This window comes from Sinocyclocheilus rhinocerous, unplaced genomic scaffold (assembly GCF_001515625.1).
Source record: "Sinocyclocheilus rhinocerous isolate Xijiao unplaced genomic scaffold, SAMN03320098_v1.1 scaffold851, whole genome shotgun sequence".
NCBI lineage: Eukaryota > Metazoa > Chordata > Actinopteri > Cypriniformes > Cyprinidae > Sinocyclocheilus > Sinocyclocheilus rhinocerous.
Genome location: NW_015624573.1, coordinates 1,000,380 through 1,026,022, shown reverse-complemented (window position 1 = coordinate 1,026,022; position 25,643 = coordinate 1,000,380). Strand labels below are relative to the sequence as shown.

At 36.6% G+C, this 25,643-nt stretch overlaps 1 protein-coding gene across 1 annotated transcript; it reads right to left on the bottom strand.

The window, feature by feature from the left end:
* Window positions 1-523: 523 nt before the first annotated feature.
* On the bottom strand, window positions 524-25,643 carry LOC107744535 (kinesin-like protein KIF20B). Its single transcript, XM_016558241.1, has 34 exons — window positions 25,489-25,643; window positions 25,064-25,177; window positions 24,606-24,695; window positions 24,299-24,418; window positions 23,959-24,097; window positions 22,497-22,681; window positions 21,584-21,635; window positions 21,276-21,488; window positions 20,604-20,715; window positions 20,425-20,496; window positions 20,193-20,339; window positions 19,950-20,106; window positions 19,001-19,255; window positions 18,622-18,761; window positions 18,381-18,510; window positions 18,014-18,221; window positions 17,496-17,545; window positions 16,278-16,397; window positions 15,501-15,648; window positions 13,787-14,750; window positions 12,203-12,341; window positions 11,971-12,093; window positions 11,811-11,871; window positions 11,436-11,561; window positions 10,845-10,963; window positions 10,594-10,749; window positions 10,342-10,518; window positions 9,391-9,525; window positions 8,765-8,854; window positions 7,094-7,306; window positions 2,268-2,342; window positions 2,074-2,176; window positions 1,844-1,980; window positions 524-1,221 (listed from the first exon to the last, which is right to left on the bottom strand). The coding sequence occupies exons 2-34, from the start codon at window positions 25,169-25,171 to the stop codon at window positions 1,144-1,146; spliced, it is 5,142 nt and encodes a 1,713-aa protein (XP_016413727.1). The 5' UTR covers window positions 25,172-25,177; window positions 25,489-25,643; the 3' UTR covers window positions 524-1,143.

The following is a 25,643-nucleotide window of genomic DNA, read 5'->3' as shown; positions in this document are numbered from 1 at the left end:
GGAAGCACATAAACATCCATATGTACATCATGCAGTGTGCGGAAGTGGACCGGAAGGAAATACCTATAAGGGCATGTTTTTCACACCCCATTTCTAACATTCACAATTATGAAATCAGAGGAAAATTGCACTACAAAGACCTCCACAAGCACAGCTGGGCTGCACGTAGTTCATTTTGTGTTTTTTTCCCTTTCTCTTCATCTCTCCTTATTCCTCCTCCTCACACAGTCGGTTTTCACTCATCCATTTTTTCTTCACCACATGCTCCCACACGTTCAAAACCGTGATTCATCATTGCAAGCAGCCACCCCGTTCACATCCTGTCATTCAGCACCAACAAAGACATAGACCTGTTTTCAGTTCCTCACCCTTCCCCTCGCTCCTTTTATGCAATCTTAGATAAGGGCACAAGGCCACGCGCTGCATTTGGGAAATTCAATTACCCTTCTGTTACATAAGCATTTGTTCAGTAATTCAAACGAATAGTCCTTTGGGAGTCATTAAGCATCTGGCACAGTTTTACTGATGTGGTAATGGAGAGTCTTTATCATCTGAATGGCACATATTAATGGTTTGTGACAGGGTGATACACACAGGAACAAAAGAAGGTTGAAGAGTGGGATGAAAAATTTAAATCACAACCCATAAAGTTTTACTTTGTGCTATATTTTGTGTGTGTGCATTTTTATATCTTGAAACGTAGAAAGTGGTTAGTGGGAAACAACAGATTTGCATTTAAATACAGGACAGCATAAGCACAATGTAAACGAATAACCGTGGTTTAAACGTACAGCTTGTGTCAGAAATGTGCAGTAGTGATTTCTGAACTTCCATTCTAACTTGAGCAGCAAAAATTTGTTCATTCTTCCATACATGAGCTTATGAAAACTGTCCATCATCTCAACTTGCCAATAAAAGCGGCACTAGTGTAAGTTTATTTCCAGGATAATATATGATGTGCCATATTTGCTAAAAAGTAAAAAGAGAATTTAACTAATACATAATAGATATTGTAAATGAAAAGTGCATCAGATTAAAAGGGAAAAAAAAAAATATTTTAAAAACAGTCGATTTAAAATACAAAAAAAACACACACAAAAAAACAGATACAAAATACAGAATAAAAATACATTTCCCTCCAGCTTATTTCACAATTCTAGTGCGAAGACGTTTCTTGATAAGGTTTTCACTTTCTTTCTCCTCTGAATTCCGGCCAATGATCTACAAGAAAGGTCAAATGTCAACTGTCACTAAGAACGTAATTGTCATTTTAGGTTGAAGTTCATTGTACACATTGACAGCGTAAAAGTACACTACTTTTCAAAAGTTTGGGGTCAGTAAGAGTTTTTTTTTCTTTAAAGAAATTAATTCTTATATTTAATAAGGATGCATTAAATTGATCAAAAGTGTGTGCGAGACTGTTTTCGAATAAATGCTGTTCTTTTGAACTTTTATTTATCAAAGAAAAAAAAAATGCATCATGGTTTTCATAAAAAATAGCAAAACGGTGTTCAACATTGATAATAATAATAAGAAATGTTTCTTAAGCACCAAATCAACACATCAGAATGATTTCTTAAGGATCATGTGAACTGAAGACTGGAGTAATGGCTGCTGAAAATTCAGCTTTGCCATCGTGAGAATAAATTATATTTGAAAATATATTAAAATAGAAAACACTTATTTTGAATTGTAATATTTCACATCATTGCTGTTTTTACTGTATTTGTAATCAAATAAATGCAGCCTTGGTGACCTTATAGGACTTCTTTCAAAAACACTAAAGAAAAATCTTACAGACCACAACATTTTGAACATTAGTGTAATTTTACCAGTACAGTACCTGATGGGCGGGTATGTTCATTGGGGAGGAGATATCTGGTCTGTCATGTTTTTGTTTGTCACGTTTGGATTTGTGTTTTAGAGACATCGCCCCACCATCAGGGGACTTTCTGCTCATCAATCCCATGATCCTCTTTGCTGAAACAGAGAAAGCATGTGATTGTCAGACAAATAAGATGGCCGAGTCTATTAGCAAAAGGGTAATAATGATGGAAAATGTTTTTTCCAGACCTTTACTTCCAAGAAAGGTAGGAGAGCCCTGAAGAAAGTCTCCAATCTTCTGTATGGTTTTGTCTTTTTTTCCTTTTTGGTTTGACTTCTGGGCATTAGAGGGCTGAGAGGAATGAGAACAGTGTTCATCACTCACTGCTATGATCAGGATTCAGTATTAGAGTATTAGACAGTATTAGAATGTGGTCACTCACCTCTTCCTGATGAGGCGTTAGGCGAGGAGTCATTCTACTCCTTGTATTCCTGATGTTCTCACTTTCCACCCCATCCTGAGGAACGACAAAGTGCAAGAGTAAACAAATATTTCAGAGTTCGGAAGGCTAACATTAACGCTTTGGTTTCTTTTAGGCCCGTTTCACACATTTTGTTTCTGCAAAGTGTGAGCAAAGCAACAGCTACAACAACAGGTTTGCACTGTGCTTTCACACTAACAGTGTTTCTGCTGCGTAACAGACCTACACCTCTGTACAGAAAACAAAGTGATTCCTGGCTTACAAGATTGAAAATGTATCTAAACAAAGCCTATTATTTTATATTATAAAATGGTTATTGGAAGTGGGCCATATAGAACGTTAAAAAATTGACTAGCATGAAATCTAAATGTTTAGGGTCAGATCTTTAAAAAAAAAAAAAAAATTAATACTTTTATTCAGCAGAGAAGCATTAAACTATCAAAAAGTGACAGTAAATACATTTATATGTTACCAATGTTTGTAAATAAATGCTGTTCTTTCTATAACCCTGAAAAACGTCTCGCGCTTTCCAAATGTTTCACAAATGTTTTCAACATTAATAAAAAGAAATATTTTTTGAGCATCAAATCAGCTTATTAGAATGATTTCTGAAGATCATGTGACACAGAAGACTGAAGTAACAGCTGCTGAAAATTGATCACAAGAATAAATTAAATTTTACATGCAGCCTTTGTGAGCCTAAGAGACTTCTTAAAAAATAAAATAAATTTTTTTACCAATCCCAAACTTTTGAACGGTAACAAGTCTACATTGGACCTAAACTCCAAAGTTTAGCTATAAATTGCTTAAATTGTCTGAATTCAGTCAGATTTACTGAACAAAAGGGTTTGTATGCGCCAATCACTGCATGTAAATAAGAGTTTAGCATGAATGCTGTAAGCACTTAATAATATGGCTGCCAAAAATGAACATGTGCAGTTCACACAATGCAGACAGTGAAACAGGCCTTAGTAGAATCTGAATGCTTGGCTGTGATTGGTCAGATAAGATGTGATGGATGTTATGATGATCAACTAGACAAGGAAAATAACAGTTACCCAGACGCAGTGATTAACAGACCCTCTGCTTATGTTCTGGCCAACACGCAATCGTAGAATTGCTAATTATGTTACAAATACATATGGAGAAACACTGACAGCACTGAGTGTCTGACTCTCTGATCTGAATCTTTAATCCTAACAAAACATGAATTGGTTTCAGGTCAGCTGGAAACAGTGCCGGTTAAATCCTTGACACTCAAAAGCACAAACCTGAGGATTAGTTGACAGATCTAGTGCCAAGACGGTGCAGTGCATTAAATCATCATTAATAAGACAAAAGAGCATCTGCCATATCCCACTCAATCTCTCTCTACACACACAAACGCATACACATATAAACAAATAATACATGAAAACAAATCAAATCTGCAGAATAAATAAATGATTCAGTCTGAAAGCGTTCTTAGTCTCTCCAGTAACTCATCATTTTCAGTTTCTTCTTGTCTCTCTCTCACCAACCTGTCTACGTTTTCGCTCCATCACTCCCTTCCTGTCGCTATCTCTCTCTCTCTAGACAAGATCACATCTGTGACATTGCATGTGACAGCCAATGCCACGCTCGTAACCCCCGCCAGTCTAAACAGGGCGGACAGGGGCGGATCTCTGTCTGTCACACCTGTCACCTGCTGTTTCCAGTGTTGGGAGGTGAGATACTATGCCACTCTCTGACTTGCAAGCTCGCATTAAAGGAAGACTAATGCCCTGACTTCCAGGAACCTGCCAAGTCATTCACCGTTCAATCGTATCCGAGGGAAACGCGTGAGAGATCAAGAATGATGGCTGGTTCTGCAGTCAGGTGCTGGTGTTTCCCTGCCATGAAATTGGAAAGTGTAATTACAATAATTCAGAGGTGTCGAGGGTGAAGGTATTGCAGGATCACAATGATTTCCTCCAATTAAATGCGAAAAGTCATGATCTTGAGGATTTGATGAGTGAATGATGAATTATGGGTCTATTTTAAATTCTACAGAGCATTATCTCCCAAAGCCTTTGTCGTTTATGCATCATGTAGAAACAAATGCCCTGGCACTGAGGGCATAGATGGCTCTTACATGAAATATCACCCTAATGGATCTGTAAAACCATATAGCAAAACCCACTCCATTTACACACCCACCTTGATAGAAAGGTTATTATTTCTTTGATGCATCAAAGGCTTGTGGGATAATGACCCATAAGCTGCATTTCCACCATCAGGAACTCTGGATGAAATGGTCACAAAAACTTTATTAGGGACTTTAAAGGGTTAATAAGGCTACTGGTAGGATTTCATTTCTGTATTTTTAGACTTTATAGGTACTTTGATCAAAGAGGTCTAGGCTAGGTCATGTTCTGCTTTTAGTAAATGAGTTTGGAAGCTAAAACAGAGCCTTTAAAGTCAACATGAAACAGCATATGCAAACTTTACTTTCGTAATGGGACACATTTTAGAGTAAAAAAAAGAATATTCAATGAGAATGAAATAGATTTTAACCATAAGGAATAAATTGGATTGTAAATAAGTGGGAAATTTAATCTCAGAATAGAGCCAGACCTAATTTCAGTTTGCAATGGATTGTGAAGGACTTCCTGTCTGAAAGCTGCATCCACTTTTTGAGGAGAGCATCTTGATGTATCCCAATGGTAACACTCTTTCACATCTATTGTTATTTATTATTGCTGTGATATTTATTACACTAACTGGAATCAGGAAGGTTGCACTACCACTAAGAGTAGATAAAAACAATGACCAAGTACACTACCATTCAAACGTTTGGGCTCAGTAAGAAATGAATACTTCTATTCAGCAATGATGCAATAAACTGATCAAAAGTGACAGAAACACCTTTGCATTTTTACAAAAAAAAAAAGTTTTTTTTCCTCCAAATAAACGTTGTTCTTCTGAACTTCCTATTCATTAGAGAATCACAGTTTCCACAAAAATCTTAATCAGCACAACTGTTTTAATAAGAAACGTTTCTTGAGCACCAAATCAGTATATCAGAATGATTTCTGAAGGATCATGTGACACTGATATGAAGACCGGAGAAATGGCTGCTTGAATATTAATCTTTGCCATCAAAGGAAAACTTAAATTTAAACTATATACAAACAGAAAAATATTTTGAATTGTTAAAAATATTTCACAGTATTACTGTTTTACAGTGTTTTTGATCTTGCTGAGCACAAGATACTTTTTTGTAAAAAAACAAAACAGATGAGAAGGAAAGGTCAACACCAGGAATAAGACCAGTAATGTGTATTAAATGAATAGATGATTTAACAATGAACATTCGATCATTGCATACATATTTTTTTCTGTGGAACTAAAAAATATCTGAGGACTCTTTAGGCAGGTCTATGCTGAAGAATCTTTGTGCAGCACGTCAAACCTAAAACAGACTAAAAATCCTGACAGAATGTAATTTTTTTTGTGAACTGTTCCTTTAAGAAAGTAAAGAGAGTCCATTTGGGTTTCATGTTGATTTTAAGGACAAACTTTGCCAGTAACTTATTTAATGGAACATCACACAGACTTGCCCAAATTGATTTAGTGTGAAATAAAAAATATAGAGAGGGCCCAAAAAAAAAAAAAAAAAGTAATTTCACAATTTATGGATTTATACATCCAATATCCATCTCAGTGGGATAACCTCAGGAAATTAACATGACCCTGAGTGTCTGAGAGTCCAGACCATTAGGAGTCCTGAACGTGGAAGAGCTGTGGTAGGATTAAAAAGGAAGAGGGTACCTGAGCACTGGGTTCAGAGAAAGCTTTCTTTTTCACCACGCTGCTCCTGCCTCCTTTCCTCTTCAAGCGAACAGAAGCGCCATTAAAAATAGTTTGTTCCATTCAATTACAAAAGTCTCCAACAATTAGCAGCTACAAAGCATGTGGAAGCGTGACTCTGTTGCCAGGGACAACCAGCGAGAGAGCACACGATTCTTTGTCAATAAGAGAGCACACTTATTTGGAGTGGAAAGCATTTTTTCGGTGTGCAACATAACATCTTCACTGTGCTGTTTGGAGAGAATAGCATGACCTACCCAGACTAGAGACTCTTAAGTGCATATCTACCCTTATAAAGTGTAATATAATAAAATGTTAACACCCTGTTTAGTCGGCGTTTATGGTAGATTTGAATTTGTGCATCTGTAATCCCTTTGTCTGAACAATTCAATTAAATTTCCATAAACAGGTTTTAGAAATCTATAAACCTACTGTGTATTCTATAATTATTGTTATTGCTCCCAAAACAAGTGTCCGCAAGTTTTTATGTTGCCTGGAGAAGAGTGTGTGAGGTTAGGCCAAGGCACACTCAACCACACATATAAATATATTCACACACACAGAACTATATGCTTAATAGGACTGCTATTTTGCTGCCCATGCACAATGAACACTGATCATTAAGCGTAAGTGAGGAAAATTAGAGCCTTGTTAATGCCTAATTAGTACAATTAAATGGCCGCTGGCTGTGCAGATTAGGTCAGCAGCAGATGGTCTGCTGGTTTTATGAAGAATATCAATAATAATCAACTAAAGGGGAGGAAAAGGACTGATCACTGTGATAAATCTGAACTAACATTCTACTCAATTTCCCATGATTCTAAGGCTAGAAATTGAAAAGATTAGACAGCTCAAGCAAAAGATGATTGAAGGCCATTCCAGTAACAGCACTAGATTCTAATTTGTGTGAATTGAGAACCATTTTCTAAACCCCCTCCATCCATTTAATTTCTCACCTTCTCCATCCCTCCACTCTTCCTCTTGCGTGTGGGTCGGGAGATTTTTACAGTAACGGCGGAGTCTTCACCCTGCCGCTTAAGAGCGAACCGATCCGGCTGCAGAGGGCTGAAGGAAATTTCCATCTCGGGCTGCGGAAACCGGGAACGTCTGCCTGTTTCCGTGGAGATCTCTGACGAATCTAGCACCAGCGGACAGCTACCGGACGAACTCTGTGATATGAGTATCATTAATATTAACTTGATTATCATAATCAATGGACTGAGAAATATGTGCATATATTCATAAAGTAGATGCTTTTAATCAAAAATTAGCAAACGCAACAAAAGCAACAAATTCATCTATTGAGACAAGACGTGCCACAACTAATAGATTAGATATTAGAAATCCTACTGACCCCAACATTTTAAACGGTAAACATGTCGGTTCGGTATGAACCTTGGTTTTGACATCACGGTTCAGTATGGTTTTGGTACAGCAGGGGGAAAAAAAACTAAAAATTTTTTTTATTAAACAGTGGTATTCTAAACAAATTGCTCTTTCTTTAAATAAATTCAATTATATTTTCCTAGGGATAAAAATCTACCTCAGCTTCTGGTCTAAACTATAGGGAGCTCTTTTACATTACTATAAGGTTACAATTAACAACAGAGCCCAAACTTAAATTGAAATTACTATTTATTTTTAAATATAATAATCAACACAACTTAAAACAAAACAAAAAATTGTATGCAAACATGTAAATTGCACATAATGCAGTTTTTAAATTAACTTCTAAATTATAAAATTTCTATTTGTTGTTGAAATATATATTTATTTACACAGTGGCTGTCAAAACTTGTTTCATAACAGATGTATTTAAACATACATTAAATAATTAAGACATCACTAACTACCAGGTAAAGTCAAATATAATGAGTATATAGTCTAATATTTCGCGAAATGCTCTTCTCTGCACTTAATTTCTTTAGCGGGGACACGAATTAAATGCTACATGACATTTTGTTTACAAGCTATTTTATTGATGTCTTTCCACAGTTAAAACACTGATTGAACGATTACGTGAGGCATTAGTTGTTCATTCAAGTTTATTTCACGTTAAAAACGGACATAATTTGAAAGATGACACTGTTTCTTATCAAAAGTAACAATATATAAAACTGGAAGTTTCCAATGAAGTTTCACTCGTGCAGTGGTTAAAACAATGCTGTATTTGTTCAGTACACATGCATACCGAACCGTAAGACCCGTACCGAAAATTTTCAGTACGAATACATGTACCGTTACACCTCTAGTTTATACACATTTTTTCACATACTAATACATATATAATTATTCGATTTTAAATTACTGCGGTCTAAACAAACATTAATCTAATAGGAATGAAAATGAATGAACCGTGAATGATAATATATGAATAAATGAATATTAATCTAAATCATTAATTCATTATACCATTAGTGTCAGCATAACAACTTTCCCTTGTAGTGTTTATCTATTGCTACTGACAGATCGTTCAAAACTAAAAAAGATGAATATGCACTTGTGTGTTGCATCTACTATTGCACAAAACTAAATGAAAACTAAAAGAATAAAAATTATAAGCAAGCAACAGAAAGTAATTGACATTTTTACAATTAAATGATAAATAAGACGTATTTCTGTTTTACCTGACTGGTGACAGATCCCCTGGCTCTGCTTGTGCGTTTAAGTGTACTGGTGTTCAGAGGCTTCGTGTCAGATAATTCTGCTTCCAATGTCTAGCACAGCAATTTAAAGACAGTCAATCAACATTCCTCACTCAACATCTAATTAGAAACTCAATTTAATAAACAGCTACAGTATGTCTAATAAACAACACATATCACCTCAGGTTGGTACAAATAAATACTAAAAACTGCCTGAATGAATGCATGTGTACAAAACAGGCAGTGTGGGGAATTCTTTGGAAAGCATATTGATGTACAAACAAGTGAAAATAAATAAAGGGCTATTCTACCGAATATAATAGAATCTATATAAAAGCTCTATTCATGATATATATATTTTATATATATATCATGAATATATATATAAAATGAGGTATATATATAAAAAAATGATCATTTGAAGGACAAGGTCACTCAGCAGTGTGTTTAGTACAAATGCCAAAATGATTTTTGAGAACATTCAGAGTAAAGTCACTTCAAATTACGATCTTTGTCTTTTGACAGCGATTATATTTGTCATATGCAGACTCTAATGAATCATCAAAGGTAGCTGGGTGAATGGCAGTAATAAAACATGTGTGTCAGACCTGGGTAGATGAGTTTCTGCGAAGGCTGCTGTCTATGATGCTGACACGGAGCTGTTCCTTTAGTTTCTGGATCTCTGCCTCCTTTGCAGACAGCTCTGCCTGCAGTGCTTCGGTCCTGCTGTCCTCAGTGACCTCCTGAGACAGGAACAAAATGTTAAAACAACACTTCATGTAGGGTAAAATTGATGAAGGAATGAACTGTAGAACAACACAGCAAACATTCAGGTGGTAATACAGCTATTTAATGTGCATGGTTTAAAAATAATGTATATTTGCAGAAGCAAGACTATTGTTGACAATAGGAATCTGTGTGTATACACGACACATACATGTCTTATAGTCACATAGGCTACATTACTAGATCTCCATAATTATAATATATTTTTCGGCTGGACAGTGGTCCCAGTCAGCTTTAGTTAAGCTAAAAACAATTTCTGAATTGTATGTCATTTTTATTAGATTTGCTTGGCTTCAAAAGAGCTGTATGGCTCTTTGAAGGTCTGCTAATTTGACACTAATACAGTAAACAATTCAGGACTAAATTAACCCTTAGAATGTCTGTCAACCATTCAGAATCAAGTATTCAGTGCCACTGAACAATGACGACACTGCTATCACACTTTCCAAAATGCACCTGTACTGCCACTGAGTGAATTACCGCAAGAATTATTGAATAACATCTCAATTAAGAATGCTTTTATCTCAAATAATTTTACACATTTAAAAATACACGCTGAACAGATATATGAAAGTTGTATTATTACAATGTACATGACAAAAAAAGCATTTATTTGACAATTTTTAAATGGCTTTTCTGTCACTTGATCAATTAAAAAAAAAAATTCTAGTAGGTAGTGTAGCATGAATAGAAAGAGAGTTTTTAACAGACACTAATAATTTAAATTTTTGAAATTATTATTAATTAATTAAATTAACAGACACTAGACTGACCTCTGGTGTTTGGGGGGTGTTTCTGGACTGTAGGATCTTGATCTGTTGGTCTTTCTCTGCATTGGACATGATAAGCTTTTTCAGCTGAACCTCCAGAGCAGAGACGAGTGTGTCTCTCTCTTTTCTCCAGCTTTCCATCTCTTCCTCACGAGCAGCAAGACGTGCGGCAAGAGACTCCTAATTGACACAAATCAAGTCATTCTCTCTTTAACTAAAAATATATTTAGTGTCTGAACACACACTGCCATTTACCATTTCGGCCTGTTGGCGAGCATGCCGTTCTCGATCATCAGCGTATCGCCTCATGTCCTGGTTCCTTCTCTCCTCAGCCTCTTTAGCCTGACCAATCAGAACCAACTTATCCTCCATCCACTTCTTGCGCTCTGCCTGGTGCTTTTCATTGGCCAGCTACAAACATGAACCCCGAAGAACCAAACAAAGACAATGAGCATGCATTTCTTATACAGTTGAAGAGAAATAGATAATACATTTGGCCAACAGACCTTTAAGCTCTCCTGGGCCTGAGTGGTCTGTTGTCTGGCCTGTAAAACGTCATCAGAGATTGATCTGGAATCTCTCCTGTTCTTCTGTTCAGGTTGCAATTCTCTCAACCTCATCAATTCTGGAAATAAATACGGTGAGGTAATAAATAACAAATATAAAGATTTTGAATTTTAATGGTTTTAAAACAAAAAAAATGTTGATGTAACAATAAGAAACATGTAAAATTCTGTACTTATATTATGTCACTAAGAAATAAGTACATATGTGACTATAATCATATGAACTCCTTCGTACAGATTTTTTTCCCCTTTAAAGAACAAGATGATCTTTTAAATCCCCTCAAATCATGCTGGAGAACATAAAATGAATAAAGCAAAATGGGGAGATACCAAATGTTGGTTTTTCTATTAAACTTGTTACATACCGTATTTTGTATTTATTTTTTCAATTTATGTTATGTTAGACAGCAACATCCTGCAATACTTTCAACAAATATATATATATATATTTTTTATGTATGATATTACTATTAAATGCTATACAGTACATTAAAGTATTATGAATGCAATATTCTCCATGTGATCTTGTACCCTGAGTGAGCTCATTTATCTGAGCCTCTCTGTTGTCCAGCTCCAGGTCCAGCTCTGTCTGTGTTTCCTCCTGTTCTGTCAGAGCCAAACGCATGTCTTCAATAACACGCTCGCGCTCCTGCAAATCTACGGAAACCATCAACAAACATTAACATGCTTTACTGTTTATTGCCACACATTTAATTAAACACTTGACAATAAATCCCTCCTACAATCTCTGCCGGTACGAGACTCGAACCCGCAACCTTGGGTTACGAGTCCGACTCTCTAACCATTAGGCCACGACTTCCCCATATATAAATATATAAATATAATAATATAAATAAATAACACCCATTACTGCAGACGCAGGTAATTAAACAACATATAGCCTACCTTTACATGCTTTCTGATAGAGCAGCAGATTCTCATCTGACTTCAATTCAGAAGATCGTTCCTGTTTTAGAACAAAGAGAAAATAATTAGTTCACATGACAGTGTCAATTAATGTTTCTCTCTTTGTGGTTTTAGCTCTTCATCGCTAGGCGGTGCTTACAGCTTTCAGCTGGTTGATGGCGCGGTCCCTGTTGGCGATCTCATTCTGGAGCTGTGCTTTAGTCTTTTCTAGATCACTGAGCTTCATTCGTAGAGATTTCTCAGCGTCCCGCATGGAGGAGATCTAAGTCATAAGGAGTTTTAGCACAAGTCAACAGCAGTCAGATTCAATATAAACTCGGACACATTTTGGCCCAGACGGTAAAGAGGTTTGAAACAGAGGGAGTTCTCACCTCTTTCTGGACCTGCTGAATCTGTTTCTTTGAGTCACAGAGTTTTTCCCGAAGATCAGATGAATCATCTTCCCTTCTGCGCAGATCAACAGTCATACTGTTCAATTTACACTCACTAGTTTTAATCTCCTCCTTTAACCTGAGTGATGAAAAATCACATGCACATAGAATGAATACCAAAAAAGAAACAATAAATCTGAGGCAAAAGTATTGATAAATGGTGTTTGATTAATTGGGCAGTATTTGGGCTAATGTGAGATTATCTGCATCATTAAACCATGTCTGCTTGGTCAATTAAGAGAAGTATTTATCTTTACCTTTTGTAAGTTCCAAATTTATATTTTTTCAGTGATGTTTGAGCACATGTTGTATAAAATGAGTTTTCTTTTCACTTCAGCAAATATGCATTTCATTTGCTATTACTGGATTTTGGGTATATTTTGGCATTCTATCCTGCTCTCTAAATATTGGCATGAACCAATGAAAAATCCATGTTGGTCAACCACTAGCAAAAAGCCTTAAAAACATGACCATTATTCTGACAAAATGCACTACACACAATCTCAATTACAAATATACTTGCCTTTTAGTGCTTATTCAGTAAGAAGTGACAATAAAAAGCCTTCCAGGCTGCTAAAATAAATCAATGTCCTTCTGTGTGGGATAATTATTAATCCAACAAAAGCAGCAATCTTGTGCAATATCTTCGACAAATAAAGCAAGACAATTCCTTTCAGGGAATAAGTAATAATATTTCACGAGCTGTTTGAAGCTTTCATGAAAATCATCAATGCTTATAGAAAAGCTGCTAATACTCCAGTTCACACCAAGTCAGTTTCAAAGACCAAAAACAAGCTTTGTTTTACAAAGAATCAACATTAAACAACCATTCACTTCTAAAAAGTATCAAGTACAAGTGAACTGACTAAACACAAAATGATAATACATTATAAATTTTTCCATTTCACACATTTTATATATTACCGTTTTAAAGTTTGGGATTGGTAAGATTTTTTTCATTAAGTAGTACCTTATGCTCACCAAGGCTGCATTTAAAAACAGTAAAATTGTGAAATATTACAAATTAAAACAATTTTCTATTTTAATATATTTGAAAATGTATTCGAATTTATTCCTGTGATAGCAAAGTTGAATTTTCAGCAGCCATTACTCCAGTCTTCAGTGTCACATGACCCTTCAGAAATCAAGGGTCAAACCCCTCAACAAACATGTACTATTATTAATGTTAAAAACAGTTGCTTAATGTTTTTGTGGAAACCGTGTTTTTTCCCCCAGGATTCTTTGATGAATACATCAAAGAATAGCATTTACTTGAAATAATGTCACTTTTAACAATGTCACTATTGATCAATTTAATAGATCCTTGCTGAATAAAGGTCTTAATTTATTTCTACCACTGAACGGTAGACGGTAAATACATATGAAAAAAAAAAATAATAATGAATGTGCTCGACGTGTGTGACACCAACGCTGCAAAAATAAACTGAACTGATTTTGTATGGTGGTTTAATGTAACTTGTGTTTTAGGAAACTGTAATGTAACTGAGGAGGAACATAACTGACCGATTGATCTTTTCTTGTCTCTTCTGTAGCTCTGCATCTTTCTGAGCGATGGCCTCCTCTGCCACAGCCAGCAGCTCTCTCCTTCTCTCCGCCTCCCTCCTGCGCGCCTCCTGCACAGCTTGCGTCTCCTCCTCCTCCAGAAGCTCCTGCGCTTCCTTCAGCTTCTTCTGCAGCACTAAGAGCTGAGCCTCCTTTGACACTAGGGCATTCTCCCTCTGTGCCAGCTCAGCTTCCTTTTCAGACACTGTGATGTTTATTTTGCTATGGGTCTCCCTGTTTTTAGATCCAAGAGTGTTAGGGTTTGTCAGCCCAACCTCCCTGTCTTCAAGTCCCTCCTCTTTAGACAGATGTGCCGTGTTTCTCTCTTCCTTCTCGTTCTCAAGGCATCTGACCTTCTCCTCTAGTTCAGCTTTGACCCCACAAAGGGTTGTCACCTCAGCCTGCAGGTCAGAGTTGACTTTTTTGAGGTCATCATAGCCAGGTAATGTGTTTCTGGAGGTTTCTGCTTCCTGTTGCAGTAGTGTAATTTCCTGTTCAAGAGTCAAGATGTGTTTGTTCTTCTCTCCCAGTTCGTGATCTTGCTTAGCCATTTGTGATTTGGCAGCGGCCAGTTCTTGAGAAGAACCTTTTAAATGTTCTGTAGTGTTGCTATAATTGGACACAACTTCTACCTTCAAATTGCTGCAATCCACTGCCGTTACCACTGATTTAGTTTCTAAGGATGTCTGATGTACCTTCTCTTGCAGAAAATGTTCCTGTGAAACTCTTTCTTCCAGTTCAGACTTCAGATCCTGAATGCAAACCTTTAACGTGTGGCACTCCTGCTCCAGATCTGTGATCTGCTTGTCTTTTTGTTTGGATTCAGCAAGGCAGCACTCCAGCTGACCTTTGACCTCAAGAAGGGCGGAGTCTTGACATCCATTATCTGGAACATCATCTTGGACTTTTGAGTCCTCCAGGGGACCTATAAAGAATGGATCATTTTAGAAACGCTTAACAGATATAGATATAAATATTTTTATATTTATGATCTGTCGGTGTGACATGCAATAACACAATATTTATGTGTTTGTTTAATATACATTTTTTTCATTTAAAAATTGCTTCAACATTTAAATTAGTTTGGTACAACCGGGCCTTTCTAATTTATTGCTACTGGCCTGGCAACAAAGCAAGTAATTAATTTAATCTAAAATGCACTAGTCTTTACTCACACATATGGGCATAAAATTAATTTTCAATTTGATTTCATTCTGAAGATGAAAGAGGGGCATTTAACTGTGGAATCACTCAGCCTGAAAGCCTCCTATTCATACCCAGGAGTCAGGAAGCACCTCATGTGGGTGTGGGCTGCTTTAATACTGCTGCTTTTGATTTAAAAGTCAAGCATCCTTTTTTATTGGTATTTCCACCCTTTTATAACTTATAGTGCTTTTAATTGTGGGCAGTGTTCTCCATGTGTAAAATAAATATACTTCTTTATTCAGTTGAGTTCATAAAAACAGTACACTTCACAGAAGTACTTTAAGATGCAGGCGTTATGCACTGTGGTAACTTTTTCTAAAACATATTTATAATGATCATTTCTTTATGTTCGAGAGCCTTTTTCGACCGTGAAGGTATCGTCGTTCTTTGACCCGATTCTCTCTGCCAGCTCCTCTGGTTGTGACAAAAGCTGGGAGGCACTTTTCAGCACCTGGGGCGGAGTCTGTACCTTTCTTGAGAGGGGGCTGTCCATCAAGCCCCTCCCTTTCCTGACGCCGCTTTCTGGTTTCAGTCCGGGTGTCAGGTCGCTGCTCTGAGCAGGTACAATCGCATTTAAGCTGGATGATCTCCTTTTTGATGGAGTCAATTTGAGTCCTCTGGAAATCCAAACAAAAAGAAAAAATAAACACGGTAAATAAAAACATTGTGTAACTGTAAAGGAACTGTTCACCCAAAATGATAATTCTGTCATGTTATTTGTTTTGTGGAAAAATAACTGATGAATTTGAACACACTTTTCTACACAAGAGTTCATAGTGACAATGAGCAAGCTCCAAATAGAAGAAAAAGAAGAAAAAAAAAAAGATGACTTAATAATGACAGGCAAATATTCTTTTCCATAACCAGTTAAAATACTGTTACACTATCGTTCAAAAGTTTGGGGTCAGAATTTTTTTTTTTAATTCATTCATACATTTATTGACTTATGCATTTATCATTTCTATTCAACAAAGACTGCATCACAGTTTCCCAAAAAATATTAGGCATCACAACTGTGCGGAAACGTTTCTTTAGCACCGAATCAGCATATTGGAATGATTTCTGAAGGATCATGTGACACTAAAGACAAAAACGATTATATTAAATTGTAGTAATGTTTTACAATATTACAGTTTTTACTGAATCGTTGATCAAATAAATGCAGCCTTAAACATAAAACAATCTAACAGAGACCATCCAGTTATTATGGACATTTGAAATGAAATCTCTAGATGTTCACACTCACATCCTGAGCTGTGTTTTCTACATGTTGGTCAAGAGCCGTTTGGAGTTTGGAAACCATCTCATCCTTTTGTCTGCACATTTCACTCAGCTCCCATTCCCTTTGCTTGTGGCTCTCCAGAGCCTATAATCAGAAGAACAAGCCACAACTTCAACTACATTTTTACGGTTTCTGAAGAAAGAAAAAAAAAGTGGAGCTTGCCTATGCAGAAATGCTGTGAGTCTGGTCCTCATACTATATGTTAAAATGGCAGAAGCCTTTTACAGTGGCTGCAGGGCTCTACAGTGCGACCATTTCAGTCGCATTTGCGACTGAAAACTACTGCGTGCGACTATGAAATAATATTTAGGAGCACCTGTGCGACTGACTCGATCAGCATATTTGTGTTTGCGCTGAGGGAGCTTCTAAGGTTCTAACATACTTACTGTTACTGCAGTGTTGAGTAATGTATCACAGACGTATCCTCTCATTATAACAAACAAAGTGTAGACAGGGTGTAAATAAGAGGTTCATTGTGCAGTGTAGGGAGCTTCGTCGATTATAATGGAGTTTTGTGAGATCGTGATGAACTAAGATGAGTGACAGCTTTTAATGATTATCAAGGGAGTTTGCAAATGTGATACTGATTTAATACAACAGTTCATTAAACAAGAAGTTAATATTAAGTGACTTATATTGTCTGACAACAATAATTTAATTTAGTTTAATTTTTAAAGTATTTTTTTTATTTAAATCATTTCTATATTCAAAATTTTATATTTAAAACATTAACCTCAACATGAATTTATGAAATTAATTGCACTCATGCGACCTCTGAGCCTCATTAAACATCTGAAAATACACATACAAGCCACTTGTGTGTTCTTTTTTGACTGGTAACTTATTCTTATTATAGTTCTTATTCTACTTGTTTTTATTCTGTTGTTTTAATTAGAAATGTTAAAAAGCTTATAAATATATATTTTTTAATTTGACAAAAGATGACATACTTTTAATAAAGTTAGAAAAATGCCATTACAAAGGTAAAAACAAAATTCCCTATAAATCACTTTAAGGAGTCAAATATCACCTCGTAATGGGAAGGTTAATTTTTTTATCCGAATTTTTGATTACTGATTAGAAGGTGCTCCTACATTTTTGACCGTGCTCCTAAATTTTTTAAATTAGGAGCACAAGCGCTCCTAAAAAGAAAAGTAAACGTAGAGCCCTGGGCTGTTTTACCTTCTTCACCTCCTCCAGTTCATCTGACAGTCTGCTCTGGGTTTCCAGCTCTGTGAGGGAGTATGGGGCTTGGTGTTAGATCAAGCGATTAGGAAGCCTGGTAAGGTGGAGTGTGAACACTAAGCAAGTGTATGTGGTTATAGTCCTACTGCAAAAGGATCTGTCTCATAATACAGGGTTCCCACACTTTCTGGCCAATGAATTTCCATGACTTTTCCATGGAAATGTTTTGGTCTCACAAAAAACAATTTCTTGCTGAAGAAATACTAAAAAAAACTGAAAGAAAAAAATAGAGATACTAGAAAATTACTAATTTAAAAAATCCATGACCTTTTAAGACTTAGGGGGGGGGACAAATTATATACAGAAAAATATATTAATTTTCCAGAATAGTGGGAACCCTAACAGCAAAAAATAAATAAATAAAAATTTAACACCGAAGGTAGAGGGGATGCACAAAACATTTCTGTGAAAGGGGAGATTTGTTTTGGGTCTGCTTATCTGCAATCGTTTCTCACCCAGTGTTTTGAGTGACAGCTGATTCTGAGTTTCACTGAGCAGTTCTGAAAGTTCGGTGACCTTTTTCTCAAGGTCTAGCAGTGTCACGGAGACGTTAGGGTCAGAGGTCACCAAGCAGGACTGGGCAACCTGGGCATCCTGTCTGATTCCAGTCAGGTCACTGCTCATAGAATCAAGAATGCTGTCTACATTGACATGGTTCTCTTCCTACACACATCACACACACACACAAATTCACCACTACAATTGAGCATTAACAAAAAACATAAGATCACCTTTTAAAGAAAGTGTTTAGTAAAAGTAAAACTATTTAGAAAGTATAGTACAACCTGAATATCTGCTCTGAAAACTACAGCATATCTGTACCTCTGATTTGGTCGCAGCTGAATTCATGCTGTCGTCCTCCACAGATGTTTTTCCCACCAGGTTTTTAAGAATCTCCAGTCTCCGTTCACAACGTTCCTCAATCAGTTCCCTCTCTCTAGATATGCGCTCACTAAAATAGAAAAAAAAAAAGACACGGAAAGCGGTCTGGGTCATCATATAGCATGACCTGTAATTTGCTTTAATTACACATAATTGAGCACAGGGGCCTGTGATCTCTGACCTGTAATCTTCCTGCATCTGCGAAATCAACTCAGAGAATTCTTTTGTAACTTCATCTCGAACACATGCCTCGAGAGCTAAGTGCTCGGCTTTCTCCTTCCTCAACTGCTGCTGAATCTCCTCTATAAACTGCAGCTGGGCCTTTACATACAAACACAAAACAGCCATGCTGACGCAGAAACCTCAGTGTTATGCAAACAAAATCATGCAGAAACAATATAAACATATTAATACACACATCAATATTTGTGTGTCCTAAGTGGATGAAAACCAGTAAAACAGTTAAATGTGTCTTGTCTGACACTTAAAGTTATGGCTGATTAGGACAAAAACTAAAATTACTATAGATGTGACTTATGGTGTAAGGTGCCCGATCTCACCTCATAAACCCTCCTATCGAGCAGCACAGTCTCTTTCCCCTCTTCCTCAGCATCCAGAATGGTGTCCTCCATTTCACTTTCCTCTTCATCCTCCTCAGTGTCAGAATCTTCCTGGACATCCTCAAGGCTGGGGTCCCATTGCACCAGCGAGCTGCGCCGCATTTCCCGTCGATCAACGTTGTTGATAATGAAGGACACCTCTCTGGCACTCCTTTTCACCACCACTGGAATGCTCTTAGTGGTGAGAACAACCACCTGAAAAACACAGAACTATCCATAACACAGCTACAAAAAAAAAATGTAATGGTCCAAAAATGTAGGATACAGGCCCTAAAAAATAAAAATTGTGTCATCAATTATTCACCCTCATGTTGTGCCAACCCCCTAAGACTTCCATTCATCTTTTAAATACAAGTACAGATATTTTCTAATGAAACCCGAGACATTTCTGGACCTCCATTGAAAGTCCATTCTACTGAAATGTTGATGCTTAAAGTTTCTAAACACATTGTAAAAATAACCCCTATGAATCAAGATGTTTAATCTAATTCTTCTGAAGACGAGACACAATAGCTTTATATAAAAAATACATTTAGACTTATTCACATGCATTGATTTAACACAAATATATGAAGCACATCAAATATTGTAAACAGGAACTCAACTGTACTACCATAATTGTGTCGCTTTTAAGTCTTGGATTAAACCAAGGATTCATATGGATTTCTTTTACAGTCTCTTTACGAACTTTTTGAAGTGTCAAAGTTTTGGTGGAATAGATTTTCAAATAAAGGGACAGAAATCACTCAGCTTTCATTAAAAATATCTCAGGTTACATTAAATATTCAAAGACGAATGGCATGAGGGTGAGTAATTGATGACAATTTTCATTTTTGAGTGATCTTACCCTTTAAGGAGTGAGACGCAGACATATTAGGATGTTACACACCTTTTGAGCTACAGCAGAGAACTTGAGCACGTTGAGCGTCTCATCATACATGGAGGCACTCTGGTTAATGTTTACAATCATACAGGCTTTGCCCCGGCCAGTAAAATATCCCTGCAGATAGTGAGTGAGTTTACTCTCTCTGAATGGAACGTGCTGTCTGAAAGGACAAAATAAAAGTGTTTAAAGGACAAAGAAAAGGAAAAAATAAAAAAAAATTAAAAGAAGAAAAAAAAAATTGTATACCTGGCCTGCTGGTTATTTCTGAGTGCATTGATGCATTTTCCCAGGCTGAGTAGAGAGGTGTTGATGTTTCCTGCCTCTTTCAGCCGTTCACCTTTATTTTGTGTTTTAGCACATCGCTCCGATCCGGCCAGATCACACAGCGCCAGCCTTGAACCAGAGTACATACTTTTACAAACCATTCTGAAACACAACACAACCTGTAGAGAGCTCAGATCAGGATACACAGACTCACTCGCTAACTGACTCCACTCTAGGTATTCCCACATCTTCCACCTTCAGGATCCGGACAGAGAAAATACTGTGGCTAAAAATCAGGCAAAGAAGACATGAAGTCAGAATAACATATGCATACAACACCCACTGTGTTAAAATGGATATACGGCAGGAAGTTACAGAATTTGTATAGTGTACCTCCTGCTGGAGAGCAGGTTGAGTTTAGTGCTGGAGATGCTCTGGTTCCTTTTGCCCAGTTTCATCACTTTTAAGGCTTCATCAGCACTGCTCACCTGCACCCATCTCAGATCTAGAAAACAAAAACTGTTATGAGCAAAGACACAATCTGACTCAGCACCTTAAATTAACTGACTGAATTACTCTTAACACATGGAAATGCTCTCGTTGCTACATTTTTTCTTGTTGCTCTAGCACCAGCACCTGGCCAGTTTTAGCTATTACACATTATCCCAAGAAAAAAACCAGAAGTCACTTCAGTAATTACAAACTAAATTTAATTGCTCTTTGGAATGATTTAATGAAGAAATACTGCAGTGTAATCTCACTCCTCCAGCTCAAACAGCATATGGTTCTAGCAACACCAAGGTCATGGGATTGGTTCTCAGGGAATGCCTGAACTGATCAAATATATAACTTGAAGTCACTTTAGATAAAATAATCTGTTAAATGCATAAAAGAGAAATGTATATGAAAATGCAGGCTTACAGCAAGCATTATTTTTTGTTATATGCAAAACTTTATAACATCAGGGTTTAACGTTTGCTTGGATGAGCCATCAGGTCCATGGACACATTGTAACAGTTTAATAACAGAATATATAGTAAATTACAGAAACAGGTGACCCTTTACCTTTGATGAATGAGTTTCCTTTGACATCCTGACAAAGACGGAGGTTGGTTCTCCGTGAAGCATTGTTTGAATGCTGTTCTAGCAAGTCGTGGATGTTCTCATTGTAGATCTCACAGAATGAGACCCAAATAGAAAACTTGGTTTGTATATCCAGATCCACAGCTAAGCTCCTCTCATTCACGGCAGAGCTTATATCACTTAGAGTGGAACCATCTAACAGGCAACCAGAAAGTTATGGGTCAGCCAGACAAACAATAAGACTGCCAAACACAAGGTGTAACTAAAAAAAAAAAAAAAAATCTCTTTACCTTCAAGATCAGACTTCGAGCTATGGCAAGATGTACTCTTCTGTGCATCAGTCTAAAGAGAAGACAACTAAAGATTGAGTCAAATGAAACACCCCTGAAAACAGAAGTTGTTCAAATCACTATGACATGCACAGATTACAAAAATTAAAGTATACTTGTAATTAGATTAAATTACATTCTCCCTAATTCCTCTTTTAAATTTTCCTTTCTAAAATAGCCTACCACTTATATACATTCAGAAAGTCGTACAGTTTTGTGGGCATTCACAGAGATCAGTCATTAGTCAGGTGGCTACACTGCATTTGACCTCTGGATTTACAAAAATAATTTCAGGTTTAAGAAGTGTTTCAACATTACATCAACTACTGATGAACACATTAATTTTTATTTGAATGATCACTCTGTTGGTTATTTTACCATGTATTACTTTGGAAGGCGTTTGTCTTTCAAACACATTAAAATGCACAAATTAAAAAAATTTTTGTCATCTGATCCTCTTTCACCTATTATATTTTTATTTGAAGTACCCCTGAGATTTTAAAATAAATATTTTAATAATAAAGTATCACATTTGCATGTTAATGGCTCTCTGACGTCTCTAATGTTTTAATTTAACATTTTTATGATTTAATAAATTATTAGCTTTTTATTAAACTCATAAACCCCCTGCAGTTCCTTCACAAACCCAGTTTGGATAACCTTGACGTAATATAAAATATGGTACATATTGTTCTATTTAAATCAAACATAAAAAAACGAGATAGGTCAAAAGTAATCTAAAAGTAATCTGATTATATTGCCTTAAATGTTTAATGTAATGGATTGTTACTAACTACAAATTTTGTCATGTAATTTGGAATCAGTAACGGACTACAATTTGTAAGTAATCAACCCAGCTCTGGACATACAGTACCTCTTTAAAAAGCTTTAGCAGGTTGCGTTTGCCAACTGCTTCCTCATTTTGCTGATCTTTGGTGAGCCGGATGAAATCCCGGCACCTCTGGGGTTTTAGGCACATCTGGGCGAAGATGCGACCATCCAGACTACTGAAGATCATGTTGAGGGAACGAGGCAAGATGCCTGGATCAGTAACCGGACCTAATACATCAAAACACCATCAGAACATAATTCTTGAATTTGAGTATTTTACAAAAGCAAATCACTGTTAAAGTCAGCACAGTACAGAAATTCAAGCTTTGTATTTTGTAAATGCATCTTAATTATGCATTATCTTATTATTAATGATTCATTCATTCATGCATGCTGTGTTGATACATTTTTTGACCTTGTAATTAAGTATTATTCAAAATGTCACAAGGCACATTCAGATCTGCCTCCATTCAATTAAAGGTCACATATTGTACACCTTTCTGGAGTTTTATTTTAGGTTTTGATGTCCTTAAGAATATATACAGTGGGTACGGAAAGTATTCAGACCCCCTTAAATTTTTCACTCTATTGTGGCTGGAACAATAATGTAGCTGTAAAAATAGTTGCCTGCTGAAATTGAAATGTATATACATCTTCATCATGACTTGATAGACACGGTGAGTTTGTCTTTACTATACACGTTAGATGTGATCCACCTCATAGTAACAATCCTGTCAGATCGTCCATCCTTTGAGCGAGAGTGTAATGTTACAGGTCGGCTGATCTGGTTTCATGGTTAAAGTTAACCTTTTCGATATGTTTCCGTGTTGTCGTTACTCAGCAATAGCATGGACCTGATGTTGTCTGGGGGTTTGGCAAAAGGAGAGTGGGACGGTGGGCGGTGCTTGGGGTGGTGACTGTGTAGTTCGGTTCGTGAAAAATCACAGCTACTTTATGCAGGCTGTGTGCAGTTTACTGTGGACTGACTGTTTTGAAACTTATACGGTAGTTAAATAGCCCCTAGACCTCAGTTATCGTGAAAAAAGCCAGGAAATTTCAGTTTTGACAATATGGGACCTTTAACCAATGGATAGAACCCCTGGAGAAAATGGATAGCCCTTCTTGCCCTTCTTTTTATTTTTGATGCGGAACAAATGATCCATCGCTACTTCTGTTTACTTCTGAATTAACACAGACACTCTTTTACATGGTTGGTCTGATCGAAACTGACCTCAATTTACTGACCCTACTTCATATTCCCTGCCTTTATTGTGTTCTTCTTCAGAGAAAAAGAAAAAAAAAAGTTTGTAATCTTTCATTGAAATAACAACTTTTTGCTTCGGAAACAACTTTTGCTTCTTGTTCAAATTAAAATGGGTTGTGGTCTTGTGGAGCATTAACACGTTGACTTTTAAGCTCTATTGACAACATTTGTGGCATTATGTCAATTACAACAGAAAATAATTCAGTCTATCAATACAATAAGAAAAACAAAATAAACAAACCTAAAAAAGTGAAGGTCTTCCCAGCATTGGTGATACCGTATGTAAAGACCAGAGAGTTTTGTCCCTCTAGCACATCCCTCACAAGACCCTTCACTGTGCCATCAAACATCTCCTTCTGGGTAGTGTCTGGACCATAAACCTAAAAATACCACAATGTTGATATCACCTTGTGAATAATCTGTCAGACAAAACCAAGTTATGTGCATGACTCAAGACAGAGCACAACATTTGACCTCAAACAGTATTTCCAAAGACAAATTTGAAGATTCTTCAGGATGGTTAAATAGGGAAAACGTAATCAGTCACAATCTAGATGGTTTGTGCTGATGGGTCTGCTTGCCTGAGAGAACTGGAAACGTTGAGCTGTAACTGGCACTGATTTATCACTGAGCCTGGCAGAAAGAGATGATTGTGGAGCTTTGAAGAGCACAGTCTCTGGAGGCTGAATGGCCACACAGTCCTTCAAAAACAGAGAGAAGACACCGACTAATCATTTTATTTAGAGGCAATATTTGAAACAGATTTTCAGGGGCTTTTTCCCTTTAAAATATTTTTCCTAACCCTATAAAAAAATTCTACATGAGGGTCTGCATTTTAGGGTGCTTAGTGTGTGCAGTATCCCTGAACCATTTATTCCTTATTTTCACCTGTGATTCTCCATTCTCAACCTCAGCTGATGAAAATGGTCTTATCCTAAGATACACCTTCAAATGTTCCTTCTCCAGGTCAGACTGGTCCTTCAAAAGAAACATCAAGGCTCAAAACATTTCTGTTGATTGTTTCATTAATCACAATGTAAAAATAACACTTTATTCTGTAGTATTGTTCATGGCTGGTGTTCTGACAAATAATGCTACCTATCAGATTATGCTAGCAACACTGTATTTATCCTACTGTAAGGGTAGGTTTAGGTTTAGGGTTGGGGTAACTGTTAGGTGTACATGTTAATAAAGCCTCACACCTTATTAATATCATGCTGGAAGCAAAATCTGATAGGTAGCACTTTTCGCTATCGAATTATGCTAACGTTACCATCTGTTTTAATGGGAGGTAGCAAAATCTGACAGGGTATCACAAATCGTCAGAACACCGGCTGTCATCTTACCTGGAAATCTGAACACTCGCTGAAATCTGAGGACAGATTTCTTCTTAAATCTTCCGCAGCTATCATGTCCGGTCTTGCCATATCATCCTTTAGCCCTGATTCCATCATATTGCTCTAAAAAAACATATGAGAAGACATAACGTAAAAGAGCATGATGAAATAACAGCCTCTGGTTTACCGAGAATAACTATGACAACCCTTTAATCACATCTGATGGTAATTATACAGGTCCTATATATTTTAGCATTTTGTCAATTGTATAATCTCATGTTCATTTTAACAGACAATTACACAATTTTATATATTTTATAAGTCAATCTGACACACAAAAAATGACATTAACAACCACCCGAACTGACAAACTCACAAATAAGAAAAGGACAGCAAAACATGCTCATTAAAACAAGTTAACTTGGTTGACTTACAGGGCTGTGAGTGGGTAATGTGTATTATATTGTTTTTAACTCGGCGGTTGTGTTTATTCGTCTTGCCTCATCTTCCAAACTGTCGCTCGTACTTATTTTCAAATTCCACCAATCGGATAAGCGAGAGCAACCGCAAAGGATGCTGGGAGCGCGTG